This window comes from Nannobrachium achirus (genome assembly GCF_963921795.1).
Source record: "Nannobrachium achirus genome assembly, chromosome: 11".
Lineage (NCBI taxonomy): Eukaryota > Metazoa > Chordata > Actinopteri > Myctophiformes > Myctophidae > Nannobrachium > Nannobrachium achirus.
In genome coordinates this window covers 9,645,847-9,663,121 of record NC_137820.1, presented here as the reverse complement: position 1 = coordinate 9,663,121, position 17,275 = coordinate 9,645,847, and the positions used below count along the sequence as shown (strand labels likewise).

Below are 17,275 nucleotides of genomic sequence, written 5' to 3'. Positions count from 1 at the left end.
TTCGAATATTCGAATATCAAAGTCACAATTCGACATTGTTCACCGAAGTCGAATATTAGCTTATTTCTTCTTTTTATTTTCTCTCTTTAAAAAATATATAGTTTATAAAGCTTGGCTACATAGGAAGTCATAAGAATGAGTTGTCAATGCCCCTGGTAGATGAATTTGTTAATGCTCTATACCAGGGGTTCTCAAACCTTTTTAGGCTGTGACCCCCAAAATAAACATATATGAACTGGGGACCCCCACCCTGACGAGCACTTGAATTGTAGGTATTACATTTAATGTGATTCGATTCCGCAGATAAATAGAGAAAATAGCAGATCTACATGCTCACAACGCCTCGCGTTGCGAGGCGTTGTGAGCATGTAGATCGGCTATTTTCACAATGTTCGCCTCTTGCTTACTTAATATTTGACAGTTTGGCTAGTCCTGTCGAATATTCGACTATTCGAATACTTTGAGGTCGAATAATTAGAATACTAAAAATCACTATTCGTGAATGCCCTAATACAGACAGCACTGAACACAGTACTTGCACGCTCTGCTGGCGCACAAGTAGGCCACGAGTGCACAAAACGCAAGTTGGCACCTCAACAGAGTGCAGTCTAGTTTTTACTATTTTGAAAAATATTTGTAAATAGTTCAAATAGCTGATCTACAAGCTCAGAACGTGTCGATGTAGATGGCCTATTTGAAGTATTTTCAAATGTTTTTTTTTTTTTTTTCAAAACGGTAAAAAAAAGAAAAGAAAGAAGTTTAGGGATAAGAGGTAAGGCATGGACGAAAATATAGCTCATTATGTTTCAGGTGCTGCAGTACATACTTAAAAAGCATCCTACCAGTGATCTGGCATGTTGAGCTCATTGAGTACAACTCATGGTATACTTAACATTACGGCCAGCGAGCCATTTCCCAAAGCACACATTAGTTTGACTTCATTCATTTAAGGCAGGGGTGGGCAACTTTGATGATGGAGAGGGCCACTACATTTTCACACTCACTCCAGAGGGCCACAATGCATATATACATAGCAAAAATAGCAGATCTACAAGCTCAAAGCGCGTCGCAGTGCGACGCGTTTTGAGCTTGTAGATCTGCTATTTTTGCTATTTTTGAATTGGAATCCTGAAAAAGTAACTTATTTTTGTTTTAATTTCAAATGCATTTATTTGTTCTTATGTTAATTTATGAACTTAAATACAAATGCATTGGACATAAAAAATATAATAATATTTTAATACTAGTCATTTAGCTACTAATATTAACTGAAGTAATTAAAGTGATTAATTTTTCCATGTTTTGAATTGGAACAGCTGAAATCAATAATATATCAGTACTCCAATATCAACCTGCAGGCCGCATTAAGTGAAGGTGGGGGCCGCCAGTTGCCCTCGTATGATTTAAGGCATGAAAATCAACTTGCAGAGACTTGAAGCCTGTATGAGATATAGTACGTAATTCACAATACGTAACACAGCGAAAGGTCTGTGCTATTTTATTTAAATTCTTACTGCGTTTTAACGTGTTTAAAAAGAGCTGGTTGGTTTTTATATGTCTAGCTGTATAAAGTCCATGGAAAAGAGGGATTTACAAATGAAATCCAAATATCCTTGACTTAATGTTGTCCTTTTTTTCTTTTTTTTAGCTACGCCCTTCTTCACATTCACACACCTGCACTTTAGAATTTAAAAGAAGCTAAATCTGTTGTAAAATATACCTTGAGTCATAGTCAATAGGCTAACATGCCATACCAACGGTATGGTCCTTTAACCCATTTAGGCCTAGAATTATTTAATGTTTTAACTATTGAAAAATAGCAGATATACAAGCTTGTAAATCTGCTATTTTTGAAGAATTATATATATTTTTGCAAGTCTTTGAATTTATCTTTTTAAAAGTGAAAGTTTTTAACTCAAATATTTGCTTCTGGTTGGCCCCTGAAAAAAACACATTTTGAGATGGGGGTCTGCGGCCAAATACATGTAATTTTGGGGGTCCTTGACATGAAAAAGTTTGAGAACCACTGATATACAGTAGAAGACAATAACAGAATCAGGTCAAAAATATTCAACGACTTCAAAAGACAAATGTGCACGATTTTTCAAAAATAGCAGATCTACAAGCTCGCAGCGCGGCACTCGGTGCCACGCTGTGAGCTTGTATATCTGCTATTTTTTAATAGTTAAAGCATAAAATAATGGTTAAAGTGACACTGATTTGCGTTCAGGCCTAAATGGCTTTAATGCCACTTGCCAACCTGGTTAGCAGTTGAAACTCCTATGGTTAACCTGTTGCAGTACATCAACTTGGTGAGTGGGACCTAACAATGAGGGTCCACAGGGAGTTATTTGAGCACCTGAGACGAATAACAGTATAAGTCCATAATCCATATTTGAATTTTTACATATATTTTTGGATTTACCAGACTGTAAACCACAAACTAGTCATTTTTAATCTGTTAAATTGTTAATGCAATCCCCCCTCATTTTGTTTAATTGTCGGTTTTAATGTTATCTGCTCTCTTTGTCTGCTGAATATTGCTTGTAAACGGACTTAGACTGTTGTTCCACAAACTGCTGGTGATATACTGTTTTTCCACTTTCCATAAGTATTGTGTCTTATAATTCCCAATATATATGAGTTAAGTAAAAAAATCTAACTCAACAAAATGAGGGGGGAGTACATTAAGACTTTAAGAAATTAAAAACTTCTAGTTTGTGGTTTACAGTCTGGTAAATAAAAAATGTCTTTATCCAAAATTTTAAAATACGGACTTAGACTGTTATTCGTCTCAGGTAAATGTTGTCAGTGGAATAAAATAAAGGTATATTAACAGCTACTTCTACTGCTCTAAACTAAAATAAACCTATTTTCTAATGAACAGAACTGAAAGGCATGGCGACCCCAGCCCTGCTGAAAGTGTCTTTGTGTGTACTTGGTGTGTTAAGGAGTAGTTCACCCAAAAAATGGCTTATCTTCTATCAATTATGAAGCCTTGTTGTCGCATGCCTACGCTAATAATTTAATCAATGTCATCAAACTATTGGTTAGGAATGCGAGGGAAAATAAATCTCCATGAATTCAAGGCTTCATTGTGTGTGTAATAGATAGAAAAGAAGATTTTGGGGGGGGTGAACTACTCCTTTAAGTCATTATGTTAAGGCCTGTGTGGGTGGCCGGCCTCGTCGGCCAGGTTCAGGATGTAGCCAGCCATGTCGTCCTCCGTCGGAGCGTCGGACATCACCCATGACTCGTTGGCAGCTGTCACCTGCAAGCGGCATATGGGACAGTTTCGGCTCTGGCCACTCCTGTGTGAACAAGAGAGATCAGTGGTTAAGTTAAATGTGCAACTTAGGAGTTGTGAGGAAAAAGCTTGCGATCCCTTTGGAATCACTGGTACTGTATTCCTGTAATTCCTGAAATGGTAGTGTCAGTGGTGTACCAACTGTGGGTCGGGGCCTGTACAGTAACGTTAGAATTGACCTATTGTCACCCTTCTGAAAAGTTTAATTAAGTAATTGTCTCTCTGGAAATGTTTTAAGCAGATGTTCCTCGTTCATTAGCTCTGGTCCTTAGCGTTAGAAGCAGTTCTCCTTAACGCTATGTCAGTAACCATCCGGTGTGCCCGCAGGAATGGCTGTGCACCCTCTCGTCTGTTGTAAAAACAAAACAAAGGTGGCTGTAGCGAGTTGAAAGCTTAGTGGACGCACTCTGGGCCCCCCACCAAACACCTAAAATACGGCAAGCATGTTAGATACAGCACAAAATCAAGCAGCACAGCAGGTGCTCTGAGCCTTTGATTAGATAGTGGTCCGTTATTGACATAACATAACAATAACCATATCTATTACACGGCTTGATCTGCACTGCTTGATTTTCTTGCTGTATCCAACATAACAGCCATGTAAACAAAAACACCATGTCATTTACAACTAAACGTTGTTCTTAAGATGTATTTTTTTCTTTTTGAAAACAGAAGCGAGAAATAGACAAAGCAGTAACCGAAAATGTATTCTATTCGATCGACACTTTCTTGTTATCCGAGGCGACTGTGTTGCGCTGGGGGGGACGGCCAGCGCAAGCCATAAATTATCCTTGGCATAATCACCATGTTGTTCACGCCACTGCAATAATAGAATCTTGCACAAATGACATTTTAAGTGTAAAGAAGTGTTTGTTAATCATACCACTTGTCGATGCATTTCTGACAGAAGCTGTGTGCACAGGGCAGGATGAGGTCAGACTTGCCGTCCATACAGATGCAACACTCCTCTTCATCAGTCAACTGCTTCACCCTGCAGGGACAAAACACAGTCACCATGGAGCAATGGAGCATGGCTTCAATTCCCCTGCCCAACATTAGGCTTTGGACACATTAGCCATTAGCCAAACCAACCACTATTAACCCATTTAGAATGGGTACACATTATTGTGTATCATTATTTTATGCTTTAACTATTGAAAAATAGCAGATATACAAGTTCACAGCGCGGCACCGAGTGCCGCGCTGCGAGCTTGTAGATCTGCTATTTTTGAAAAATCGTGAAAATGAGAATTTTGACCCGATTCTATAAGTGTCTTTTGAATCCTTCTAAGATTTTTTGAAAAACCTATGTTTCTATGTCAGCAATCTGGCCAGCCATCGTCAAAGAAATGGTCCTTTTCACTTAACTGGAGCTCAGTTGGTCTGTTCTTGAGAGACCACTATGTCAGTGGTTCTCAAACCTTTTCATGTGAAGGACCCCCAAAATTATATGTATTTGGCCACGGGCCCCCCATCTCAAAATATGTAGTTCCAGGGACCACCCAGAAGCAAAATTTGAGTTACAAACGTTCGCTTTGAAAATACATATATTCAAAGATTTGCACACAGTTTTAACGACTTTTCAAAAATAGCAGATCTACAAGCTCGCAGCGCGGCACTCGGTGCCGCGCTGTGAGCTTGTATATCTGCTATTTTTCACTGGTTAAAGCATAAAAAGTAAGTAAATAAGTGTGGCGGTAGGGATAGCCAACAGTTAACTGTTACCGTTTAACCGCTAAGAAATTGGTTACCGGTAAGCCCCCTAACCCTAACCCGGTTAAAAAAAGTAGTTTTAAAATGCGCCAGAGCGAGCTCAGCACTCCTTTGTGTGAGGACCGTCCTCCACTCCAATTCCGCTCCTGTTGGGCCGCGAACGACACATGCACCCCGCAGCACGCGCTGGCGGAGAGTAGAGCACAGACCCGGACTCTCGGAGCACAAACCATGCGTTGACAAAGAGACATGGACATGGTAAAACCCTGGTGTATTTTCCTTTTTTAATGGGTAAAATAGCGCATTTCGGAACGGTTTAATAACCGTTATCAAACCGATAAGGCCTGACAGTCACCGGTTAAGAAATGTCTCCATTTGGCGATCCCTATGTGGCCGGCACACAGATATGACCGTTACGGACCAGACATGCCTGATATACAGTAATATGCCCATATTTAGACTGGACAGGCCCATTGTATAAGGCAGGGGTTTTCAAAGTGGGTGACGGGGCACCCTGGGGTGCCGCGGCGGCAGTCCAGGGGTGCCGCAAGATCATTTTGATAATATTTGGAATTTATTTCGACACTTGAAAAAATATTTAGTATCATTTTAAACTTACTAAGTTGTTTTCAGTCAGTTCTAACCAAAATGGCTATTATCTCAGCGCTTTCCTCGCAACATAATTAAAATATTAAAATAAAGATTAAAATATCGTCACTGTCAGGCAGAGACCTCTGTCGCACAAAACTAGTGAAAACAGCCGATCTACAAGCACACAACGCCTCGCGACGCGAGGCGTTGTGTGCTTGTAGATCGGCCGTTTTCACTAGTTTAGTACATTTTATAGATGATAAATACAGAAGGAACGGTTTTGGACATACAAGGTCTCCACCCGACAACGACTATATGCTACGAATATACGGTGCTGGGAGTGAAAATGATAATGTAGGGGTGCCTCGGATTAAAACAAATATTCATGGGGTGCCCTGGGGACAAAGAGGTTTGGGAACCCCTGGTATCTACAATTACATTTTTCTTAGAGCCGCATCCCACTTCCAAGCCCATAAACGCCCATTTCGCCTCCACTTCAACTCATAGCTAGAGCAGATGTCGGTAGAGCGTAGGGAATAAAACCGCCCATAACTCTATCATTGGCCCCCCGTTGCCATGGTGACCGCCGTCCATTGGCTCGTATTCCCAGCTATGGGACCGGCGGATCCAATTTCAACCGAGGGGGGCGTAGCCAGAACACACACACACACACACACACACACACACACACACACACACACACACACACACACACACACACACACACACACACAAAAATAGCTAATAGTTAGCTCACAACTTTCCACTTTTCTCTTTCACCTCAATCGCAGTAACATCCGTATACACCACGTCATCGCATCACCAATACGTTTTATTTATTAATATTATTATTATTTTTTTCCAATTTTTTTTCTCAAACATTTTTTTTTCTCAAAAAATTTTTTTTTCTCTAAAAATTTTTTTTTGAGAAAAAATTTTTTTTTTCTCAAAACATTTTTTTCTCAAAAAAAACATCAGATCGTGGCCACCCTGTACCTCAGGGATTTGTTTTCGACGAATATTTACTCCTATAGACGCAACGCGACGACCTAGAGGGGAGGCCGGCGTAGCCGGCCGACCTTCTAGTAAGGGACATTCTAACCTGCCCATCCACATGCTGGCCTGACAGGACTCTGCAGACGGAAGCTGCTGTTCCGAAGCTCCCTCTGTGAGGCGCTCCGCTGACAGCACCTCAGCAGCTTGACTGGTGATGTCATGATACAGCTGAATGAACTGGTACAGGTTCATGATGCGAGATGCCTCCAACGTCCCGTTCTCCTTGTTGATCTGACAGTGACATACACGCACGCACGCACGCACACACACACACACACACACACACACACGCACACACACGCACTTCAATACAACAAGAAACACAATCTCTAGTTCTCGTTCTCTCCCTCAGACACAAATCCAAGCATGTACAAATGCACATTTGCTATCTCTCGCGCATACACATTACACACACACACAAACACACTCACACACACACACACACACGCACACACACACACACACACACACACACACACACACACACACAAGGGCATTCACGAATAGTGATTTTTAGTATTCGACAGGACTGGCCAAACTGTCAAATATTAAGTAAGCAAGAGGCGGACATAGTGAAAATAGCCGATCTGTATGCTCACAACGGCTCGCGTTGCGAGGCGTTGTGAGCATGTAGATCTGCTATTTTCACAATATTTATCTGCGGAACCGAGTCACATTAAATGTAATACCTACAATTCCAAGTGCTTGTCAGGGTGGGGGTCCCCTGTTCAAATATGTTTATTTTGGGGGCCATGGCCTAAAAAGGTTTGAGAACCCCTGGTATAGAGCATTAACAAATTCATCCACCAGGGGCATTGACAACTCATTCTTATGACTTATCTATCTCGCCAAGCTTTATAAACTATATATTTTTTAAAGAGATTTTTTTTTAAATAAGCGAATATTTGAATTTGGTGAACAACGTCGAATAGTGACTTCGATATTCGAATATTTGGTGAATGCCCTAACACACACACACACACACACACACACACACACACACACACACACACACACACACACACACACACACACACACACACACACACACACACACACACACACACACACACGCACACACACCCAATATGCTCACCCGCTCACAATCACACACAAAGACAACAATAGGCCTACATCTTTCTCTCTCTCTCTCTCTCACACACACACAGCCCAACACAACAGATTGAACACAACACAACACAACACACGCTCATAACAGCATGTACGCCACTGGAGCGAGGCCTAGCTAAACGCAGTGGCTCCACCTCACCTTGGTGCAGACCACCCTTACAGCCATCTTCCACAGGGCAGTGGCATCGGAGCCTGGCAGCACTTCAAACAGCAGGTGCTTGGGCTGTCCGGCAGCCAACTTGGCCGTACTGAGGGAAACACAGCAGAGGAGAAATCATGTTCAGAATATTGCAGTAACCAGTAGTAACCACATGACTGACTGACTGACTGAATGATTGATTGATTGTTTATTTGATCATCTCACATCATTTATACAAGTCATACATCCACAAAAATACAATCACTGTTTGAGGTGATCAAAAGGAATAGGCTGAAGCTAACAAAAAGCTTATGAGTGCCTATCCTACGTCTTCATGGTTTAAAATACATTGGTATGTTAAAAAGTGTTCTGATTTACCATATACATAATAACAGATCAAAGAGTGCCTATCCTACATATTCATGAATTTCATGGTTAGATATGTAGGATATATGTAGGAGATGGGTGATATGACTTAAAAGAGTTTATAGAAATCAGACTGAATAACACACAGTAACGGTTAACAACAGAGCGATAGTAAGAGATGGGAGAGTACGTAACACTAGTGATTTAACTTCCCCATACTCTGTTTGTGAAATGATAACAAGAGCTTTTCTGATATAAGTTAATCATGTCTATCATGTCTATAATATATCTAAATGATAACGTTAATTATTCCACAGGCATGACCATCAATTGCACAAGCCAAGTCAGTCAAAGCTAAAGAAAATGTACATACTGTATGACTGAGTTTTCACAGAGGTTAAAGGACCCCAACAGTCTAATATTGACTTCCTGTTCTAGTCATTAGCATAGATTGCCCTCTGTCTTCGAAAATGTTGTGTCCATACTGTAGATGTATGCAGTGTACTTTAGTAGATCTCTGCCAATCATCATTCATTGCCTTTCATGATGGATTATTAAACATTCTTATCATAAAAACGCTGAGGAAGGTCAAAACGCGTCCGTTGTCTCTGTCCACAGAGGTAAATAAATCATGTGAAAAGGATTTCCTTGTGTGCTTTTCCTATTTTTTTTATCATACAAATACCTCTATTAATGACTTTGACAATGGTTGACTTAATTTTGTTATTAAATTCACATCACAACTCAATAGGATGAGTTGCATCCTGCATCCTGGAAATGTAAATGACTGACCAAAATCTAATTAGGACATTGTACTTTGTTGCTGTTGTTGCCGTTTACTTTACTTGCCGTTTACTTTACTTTTGACAGTCAGTCGCATTCCTCACTGCTGCCAAAGCTTAATTTGTAACTTAATCAACCGAAAGCCTCCACTTTTTGGTTGGAATTCCCCCTTTTCCTAAAGTAGAGTGAAAAATCAATGTCTGACTATGCTTGCCCTGATCCCATCAAATGATAACTTCTGATCATTTGATTGTATCTCTGGTATTTTGCACAACACATCTGCCTACCTCTAGGCTTTTTAGAAAATGTCCTTTTTAACAGATAAAAAGGTATATGCCCTACTACTGGCTGGGTCTTTTTATACCACACTAAAAATATACATACTCTTAATGATATCCTTCTATGCCCTATATGAGGGGTTTTCAAACTTTTTGGGCTCAGGTCACCCCTGTAAATAACTTTCATCCACAGCATCCCTGAATTACACTTTATTTTTATTTGTATCTTAATATCATATTATGCTACGTAAATAAAGAAAGCAAACATACAGTATGTCACGGTGAAATATTCGTTTCCATCAGAACTGACTGAACATAACTTTATACTTGACGTTAACCACCTGAACCCCCAGCACATTGTGAGCTTATAGATCGGCTATATTTGGTGAAGAGAGTTGGGGTAGATGGAAAAAGAACTCATCAAGTACAGTGCAACTGCAAAAAATCAGGTCTGTTTTACTTTTTACTAAGCATATGTGTAAATATTATGTTGACCTTCTATAGGGCTAGTATTGAATCCATCCTGAGATATGGTATGTCTAGCTGGTTTGGTAACCTGACTGTTGTATACAAGTCTCAAATAGCTAGGCTGGCAAATATGGCAGGGAAGATCATGGGTATGGCCACCCCCCCGATCACCCCTCAAGCCATCTTTGAGCAAGTAGTAGTAAGACAAGCTCGGAACATTTTGTCCGACCCCTTGCATGTTCTGAAACCAGAGTACGATCTAATGCCATCGGGCAGGAGATTTAGGACCCCAACATGCTACTATAATAGATATAAGCACTCGTTTGTTCCTCTGTCAATCAAAATGCTAAATGATAGACACATAACTAATTGAGGAGAGGCTCTATGGGTTGTATGTGTATTTTTCTGGTTGTCTTTTTTTTAGTTTCTTTTTTGTTTTAGTTTTTTCCTGTTAAGTGTTTATATGTATGCAGCTGTGACTCTGTCTCCAAGACAAATTTCTCCCCTGGGAGACAAATAAAATTGAACCTTGAACCTTGAACCTTGATATTAGAGGGTCTAAGACAAGTGTTCAAACTTACTGAAGTGATATTGATGAATTGTAGTGATATTGATGAATTCCAAATATTGTCAAGTTATTCTGCGGCACCACTGGACTGGCATCACGGCACCCTAGGGTGCCACAGCAGCACCCACTTTGGGAAACCCTTCCTTAATATAGCCTACTGCAGGAGTCTTCAATGTTTTCAGGCCAAGGACCCCTTAGTTGAGAGAGAGAGATGAAGCAGGGACCCCCCACTACCTTCTCATAGATTCCATATAGTTTCTTTCATTCTTTGACAGCACAATCATCAGTGTATTTTGGATTCTTGTCAATTTGTGTTTTCAGATATTTAACCACTTGAACCATCAATACTTAATAAACTTGACAATTTCACTCTGTACTTTGTCTGCTCTTTTTCTCCTCTACACCAAACCTCTTAGACAAAAATAGCTGATCTACAAGCTCACAACGCCTCGCGCTGCGAGGCGTTGTGAGCTTGTAGATCTGCTATTTTTGGCTAAAGATGTCAGAATACGGCCGCTGGGGTACAAGTGCATAAAATACAAGAGTCACAAAGATTTGGAGGACGCCCGGTAGTAACTCTGAAGACCCCCTAGCCTAGGGGTCCCGGACCCCCTGTTGAAGACCCCTTCCCTACTGGTTTCATGGTTACCCTATTGGTCACGTGATGGTTTTGAGAACTTACACATCATTAAGTTCAGAGACTCTGGCCAGGAACTCTTCATAGGTGAGGTAACCGCTGTCACGGACCAGCCCGGCATGTTTCACCAGCTTCTCAGGCAGACGGCCCGCCTGACCTGAGATCTGCTGGCCCATCCCAGCAGCAGCAGCACTCGCACAACGGAACCGGAGAGCAAACTGAGCTTCATTCAGTGTTGGGAAGTCTAAAAGGCCGGGGGGAAACTGTCATGTTAAAGCAAGTGGTTCCCAAACGTTTTAACTCAAGACACCCAAAAGAGAAATTAGATGTTTGCCCTGGGACCTAGTGGAAAAGATCTACAAGCTCACACTGTAACGTGTCGCTTCGTGCCACATTGTGAGCTGGTAGATCGGCTATTTTCACTACTTCTTGAACATTTGTTTTCTAATTAAGGGAATTTCTTCAATTATTGTATTTACCAATGAAATTACATCATTCAATTCATTGCATTTCTCTTTTAATTTATGAAAATCTTGGCTTTTTGGGGAATGTTTTTTTTTTTTTATGTTTTGAAATAATAATTAAAAACAAAATGTAGGAAACTAAACATTAAGGGACAAATATGTCCGCGACCCACAATTGGTTCTCAACCCACTGTTTGGGAACCAGAGTGTTAAAGTACTAAATTCCTCTCACAGCAGAGACTACATAATATGGATATGGATATGGAGATACTCACACTAGATTGCTACCACTAATTTCATAAATTATATCATTTCCAATTGCTGGGACTGTATCTTACAGTTTTACTTCAAATATAGTACCTATACAATTATGTGTTAAATCAGATAGGTAATACAGTTTTCCAATTAACATTGGCACTTTATAGTTTCCCTATGGCACAGAACTGAAACAAATTCATTGTAGCTACATTATCTATAGTGCAATCTTAATGCAAATGTGTCAACCAAGTTCTATTGCTGGAGATGCTTATATAGTTCAACTGTATTAGCAACAAATTACAAGCTCATGCTTACAAGCCCAATTACAAGCTCAATGTTTTCATTTAGGTTGTAAGTAACTGAAAGGATTACTGTCGTGTCGTCAATCTTCAACATAATTACATTTGAACAACTTCTATTTTGTTTCCAACAAAACAATAAGCAAGCCCAACCATCAATCTTACATTTACTGTAGCTAGCCAGTCTCGTTATTGACGAAAAGCAACATTTAAACCAAAATACCGTCCACAAAATAGTAACACACTGTCGCATGTGTAATGTCTTACCTTGGGTTACAGTCGGTCATCATAAAGTGCAGTTATTCTAGGTTTATGGTGTAATAGTAGACAGATTGTTATGGTGTAACAGTGGACAGTTCGCTACATTAACCACTGTGTTGTTGCTGTTGCTGTTTTGTTATGACAGGTGACGCCGTTTGATGCCGTCACGAATAGTTAAAGCCAGCGGCGTCAGTTCAGAAAAAGCTAAGGTATGGCAACATGACTGGTGTCTTGACACCAGTCATGTTGCCATACCTTAGCAACAGGCACGATGAAAAGTACATTTTATTATTTCCCCCTGTAGCAAAGGTATGGCAGCTGCCATAGCTTGCCATACCCAATTGACGCCTCTGGTTAAAGCCAGAGACCTTTGGACATCGTTTACTTTTATTTTATTTGTATTTTATTTATTTATTTATTTATTTATTTACAACAATAAGGCTGTCAAATATTTTCCAATTTGCCCCTTAATCTTCTTATTTTCATAAAGTTGTAGCAGTCCAGTCAAATATTTTGACCATAGGGTAGAGCCCAAAGAGCAGTGGTTCTCAAGCTCTTTGATGTCATGGACCCCCAAATTGACCCCCATTTGAAAAGATATGCCAGGGACCCCCATAAGAGAATATTTGTATGGCTCTAAAGCAGTGATTCCTAACCATTTTAATTTCAAGGACCCCCAGTTTGACATGCACTACTAGGCTATGGACCCCCCATCTAATGGCATTTCTATTTCTGAGACTCCAATTTATATTGTAAAATCAATATTAATTTAGCTCTGAGAGTGTACATACATAGACTACATACCCATAGTATAGCCCATAGGGGTCCATTTGGTACTGATTATTAACTATGTAATTTAGCCTGGGACCCCCTGGAACTCCTTCAACGACCTGGGGGTCCCCGGACTTTGAGAACCAATGAACTGACTGGACAACTGACTGGACAACCAATGTATGTTGTCTAGTCAGTTCAGTGACAGATACTATTGGTGATATTGATAACATTGGATAAATGCAGTTTTTGAAATCACCAGAAGAGGGCAGAGTATAGTCAAAAATATAAAGCTAGATGCAGCTTCAAGCAAGAGGAAGGTGCTATGCAGCATGCTTTGTGCATTATATTATTAACCAGCTCTCATTCTCTCGATTAGATTTTCTGTTTCTTCATTTCTCTCTCACTCCATGTACAGTTGTCAGTTCCGGAGATGATTGAAAGGCATTAGTGAATTCTGTTCTCCATGATGTTTTGACTACTAGAAGCTAAACATATAACATCACTTGGCCCAATACAGTATGGCAAGGGGCCATTAGAATATTTGAAATAATTGATACTAACACCATCTGTAAAAACACATGTTTTATACACATTTTTGTTTGCTTTAATAGGAAAGGGGATATAGAGGTAAAAAAGGCTTCATCATACTGATCACAAGTCATTTTAATCCATAGGGAAAAATCACAATTCACAGAAAATCTCTGAACAATCCAAGAAAATATGGACTGTTTCAAATTCCACATATATACGTAAATACCTCCAGAGGTTGTCCAAAATGAACTTGAAAGCTTTCACAGTAATAAATACATATAAACAGCGAACGTTTTAAAACAATGTGTCTTATTACATGTTAATGATGTTTGGGCTGGGTAGTCCACAGACTGATAGTTCTTACAATAAGCCATTCTTCCTGACTGGCGCTAACAACAATTCGCACACATTCAATGTCAAAACTAATCTTGCGGTCCACATCATGAACTTCTATGTTGCCACCATGAAACTCCCCTAATGTGATGTAGGAAGTACACTGCCTTCCTTGCTTGGTTTCCACTGACTTCTGCCCTACTTCCAGAGCACCGTGATGAAGAATATCATTTTGCCTGTCGTCTGTACCTGTAGTGATTTTAATCTTACTGATTTTGGCTGATTTGTTAAAGACTACGACAAAGAAGTCTCCTGTGCACGGGGGCTTCCCCCAGAAGTATTCATCGACGACACTGCTATAGGCTTTCATTGCTTCGTAGCTTTCAAACACATTGATATTGGTGTAAAAGGTAGCGGGAGGGTTGTCGGGAATGTCTATGGAGTCCTCCTCAAAGTCGTCGTCCTTCAGCTTGTTCTCTGCACCTTTATAAGAGGAGTAGTAACCCATGTGTTGGAACAGCGAGGGCTTAAAGCGGATCACGTCCTTCTGGGCCAGCAGACCCCTGAAGTGAATGAGGAGCCAGTCGCACGGCATCTCCTGGTAGAACATGAGCAGGAAGTGGGCCAGACGTGGCAGGTCTCTGGAGTGGTACAGCTTCCCTATGTAGCCGAGCTTGGAGAACTCCAGCGTCACCCAGTAGGAACCTTCTCTGGAAGCGATGACCTTCTTCAGTGCCGTCAGAAAGTTCCCGGAGCAGCGCACGTCGTCCTCCAACATCACGTAGAAGTGAGAGAGGTTCGTGCAGAAGTTGAGGAGGAAAGCGTAGTCCACGTTCTGCTTGGAGCGGAAACGGACCCTGTCCTCGGGGTCGTTGTAGTTCCTTTTCAGCCCGTCCAGAGACGGGTAGTACTCTTCCGGAGCGTGGATTACCAGCAGACGTCCAGCGATGATGTGGTGGGCAAACTTCCTGGTGATCTCCTGCACCAGGTTCTCACACCAGACCATGTCAAAGTCTGCCAGGTGGACCACAACCACAATCTCTTTCAGCTCCTCGTAACTGGACTGGTCGAAGATGGATTTGATGGTCTCCAGGAGGTAGTTCCCACGTTTCCTTTTGACCGACGACAAGCCAATTGTGAGATACTCTGTAAAAACAGAATAGCTTAACTGTGAAATTGTCTATTATTGCCTATTAACTACTGACTGTCTTTTTATGCTTGCATTTATCATTACTCAATATTTATTTCACAGTTATATCCAATGAGAATTATTCTGAAGCATCAACTACAGTATGTACTGTAACTAAAATGTTCACACATTCTGGACAAATCTTTATTTTTTAAATCAGCTTCTTTTGATATTTTGATTCCAATTCCCCCATGTGTAATAGTCCCTGTCACTACATTTCATCATCCTATATTTTTGAAGATACAGGTACTTATACAGATTACATCCAATGAATACAATTCTAATACGGTATTGGGAAATACACACTTTTACGTGGCAAGGGGATTCCAGCAAGGTAACGATAGGTCACATTTATGGTCCCAGAGAAGTTGGAGAGGTCTTTGAAAGTGTGGATATATCTTTCAGAGTTGGTAGAGTGTATGAGCGTGTCCTCCAGTTGTCTTTTGTTTGCCTCCTAAAACACAAAAATGATAACATGTAACACACCTACAGTATATTCCACACAATAAAATGTTGATTCAGGGTGTACAAATGTTACCAAAAGTGACCCATTACAAACGGATACTCTGGGGATTGTACATGCATTATGTGACCTGGATCAGGAAGGCAGTTAGACAGAGGCGTCAGTTGGGTATGGCAAGCTATGGTTGGTAGCTGCCATACCTTGGCTACAGGGGGAAATAATAAAATGTACTTTTCATCGTGCCTGTTGCTAAGGTATGGCAACGTGACTGGTGTCTTGCACGTGCGCGAGGGCGCGCGTGCAAGACACCAGTCATGTTGCCATACCTTAGCTTTTGCTGAACTGACGCCACTGTAGTTAGACATAGACTCATTCAAATCATTAAAAACAAGCAAGCGATAAAAAAAGGAGAGCAAGAAGACATTTTCATTTAAATCCGATGCACATTTATTTAATGTATTTTATTAGATCAAGTGTTGCTATGCTGAAACATCCCAGCTGCCTCCAAGATGGTGACTTGTTCTGTATTTTGTTGTGATCATTCTTGCACAATAGTTATTACAATTATGTCCCAGTGGGAAGAACCAGTAAAAACCTGCCAAAAAAGAAGCTAACATTTTGATATACAAGGAAGTTAATTATTCCCAGGGAATTTGTATAGTTCTAGAAACTTACCAGCACATACCCATTGTCCATGTACAGGTTAAGAAAGAGGAGAAAGGTGATGAGGAACCCGAGGAAGGGGAACATGGAACGTTTTCGTAAACACCTCATCTTATCCACAGACCTCCACATCAACCTCATGGTGCCATCGCTCACTGTGGGAAAAGCATACACATAGAGCACAGACTTACAGCAGGTCAAAAATGATAGTTATAAATAGTTTTTACTGTTTTTGCGACCGTAGGTTAGGGCATTCACCAAATATTCGAATATCAAAGTCACTATTCGACGTTGTTCACCGAAGTCGAATATTCGCTTATATTATGTTATTGTTTTCTCTTTAAAAAAGATATAGTTTATAAAGCTTGGCTAGATAAGAAGTCATAAGAATGAGTTTCAATGCCCCTGGTGGATGAATTTGTTAATGCTCTATACCAGAGGTTCTCAAACCTTTTTAGGCCGTGACCCCCAAAATAAACATATTTGAACTGGGGACCCCCCCACCCTGACAAGCACTTGGAATTGTAGGTATTACATTTAATGTGACTCGGTTCCGCAGATAAATATTGTGAAAATAGCTGATCTACATGCTCACAAGCATGTAGATCGGCTATTTTCACAATGTTTGCCTCTTGCTTACTTAATATTTGACAGTTTGGCCAGTCCTGTCGAATATTCGACTATTCGAATACTTTGAGGTCGAATAATTAAAAAAATCACAATTCGTGAATTCCCTACTGTAGTAGGTCACAGTTTAGTATGTGAACGGTCACAGCTTTGCCCGTATCTCTGTCACACCTGACACTGTGGTTCCCCTGACACATCACTGTGACATCACAGTGATTTCAGATACTCAGAGCAAGGATCTCCATATATGGGCATAAACACAGGTGACATCACAGTGATGTCAGACACTCAGAGCAGGGATCTCCATATGTGGGCATAAAAGGGATTCATGGCCAAGACCTTTCGCCCTTAAAGGGATATTTCACTTTAAAAACAA

The 17,275-nt window shown here is 40.5% G+C and overlaps 2 protein-coding genes across 2 annotated transcripts; both read right to left on the bottom strand.

Annotated features, from left to right (window-relative positions):
• Nucleotides 1-1,248: 1,248 nt before the first annotated feature.
• On the bottom strand, nt 1,249-12,445 carry rnf141 (ring finger protein 141). Its single transcript, XM_080736413.1, has 6 exons — nt 12,326-12,445; nt 11,083-11,281; nt 7,938-8,046; nt 6,714-6,898; nt 4,191-4,298; nt 1,249-3,311 (listed from the first exon to the last, which is right to left on the bottom strand). The coding sequence occupies exons 2-6, from the start codon at nt 11,211-11,213 to the stop codon at nt 3,161-3,163; spliced, it is 684 nt and encodes a 227-aa protein (XP_080592539.1). The 5' UTR covers nt 11,214-11,281; nt 12,326-12,445; the 3' UTR covers nt 1,249-3,160.
• A 1,498-nt stretch (nt 12,446-13,943) lies between these two features.
• On the bottom strand, nt 13,944-16,413 carry LOC308294115 (alpha-1,3-mannosyl-glycoprotein 4-beta-N-acetylglucosaminyltransferase C-like; the record flags this gene model as incomplete). Its single annotated transcript, XM_080736839.1, has 3 exons — nt 13,944-15,103; nt 15,453-15,600; nt 16,285-16,413. The coding sequence occupies 3 exons, from the start codon at nt 16,411-16,413 to the stop codon at nt 13,944-13,946; spliced, it is 1,437 nt and encodes a 478-aa protein (XP_080592965.1).
• Between the last annotated feature and the right edge of the window lie 862 nt (nt 16,414-17,275).

What these genes read in the sequence shown, in the direction of transcription:
- rnf141 (XM_080736413.1), bottom strand. Translation starts at nt 11,213, where the DNA reads ATGGGCCAGCAGATCTCAGGTCAGGCGGGCCGTCTGCCTGAGAAGCTG. An exon ending in GTCTCTGAACTTAATGATGT is followed by an intron (nt 8,047 to 11,082) that starts GTAAGTTCTCAA and finishes TGTTTCCCTCAG; the next exon opens with TACGGCCAAGTTGGCTGCCG. An exon ending in CAGAAATGCATCGACAAGTG is followed by an intron (nt 3,312 to 4,190) that starts GTATGATTAACA and finishes TTGTTCACACAG; the next exon opens with GAGTGGCCAGAGCCGAAACT.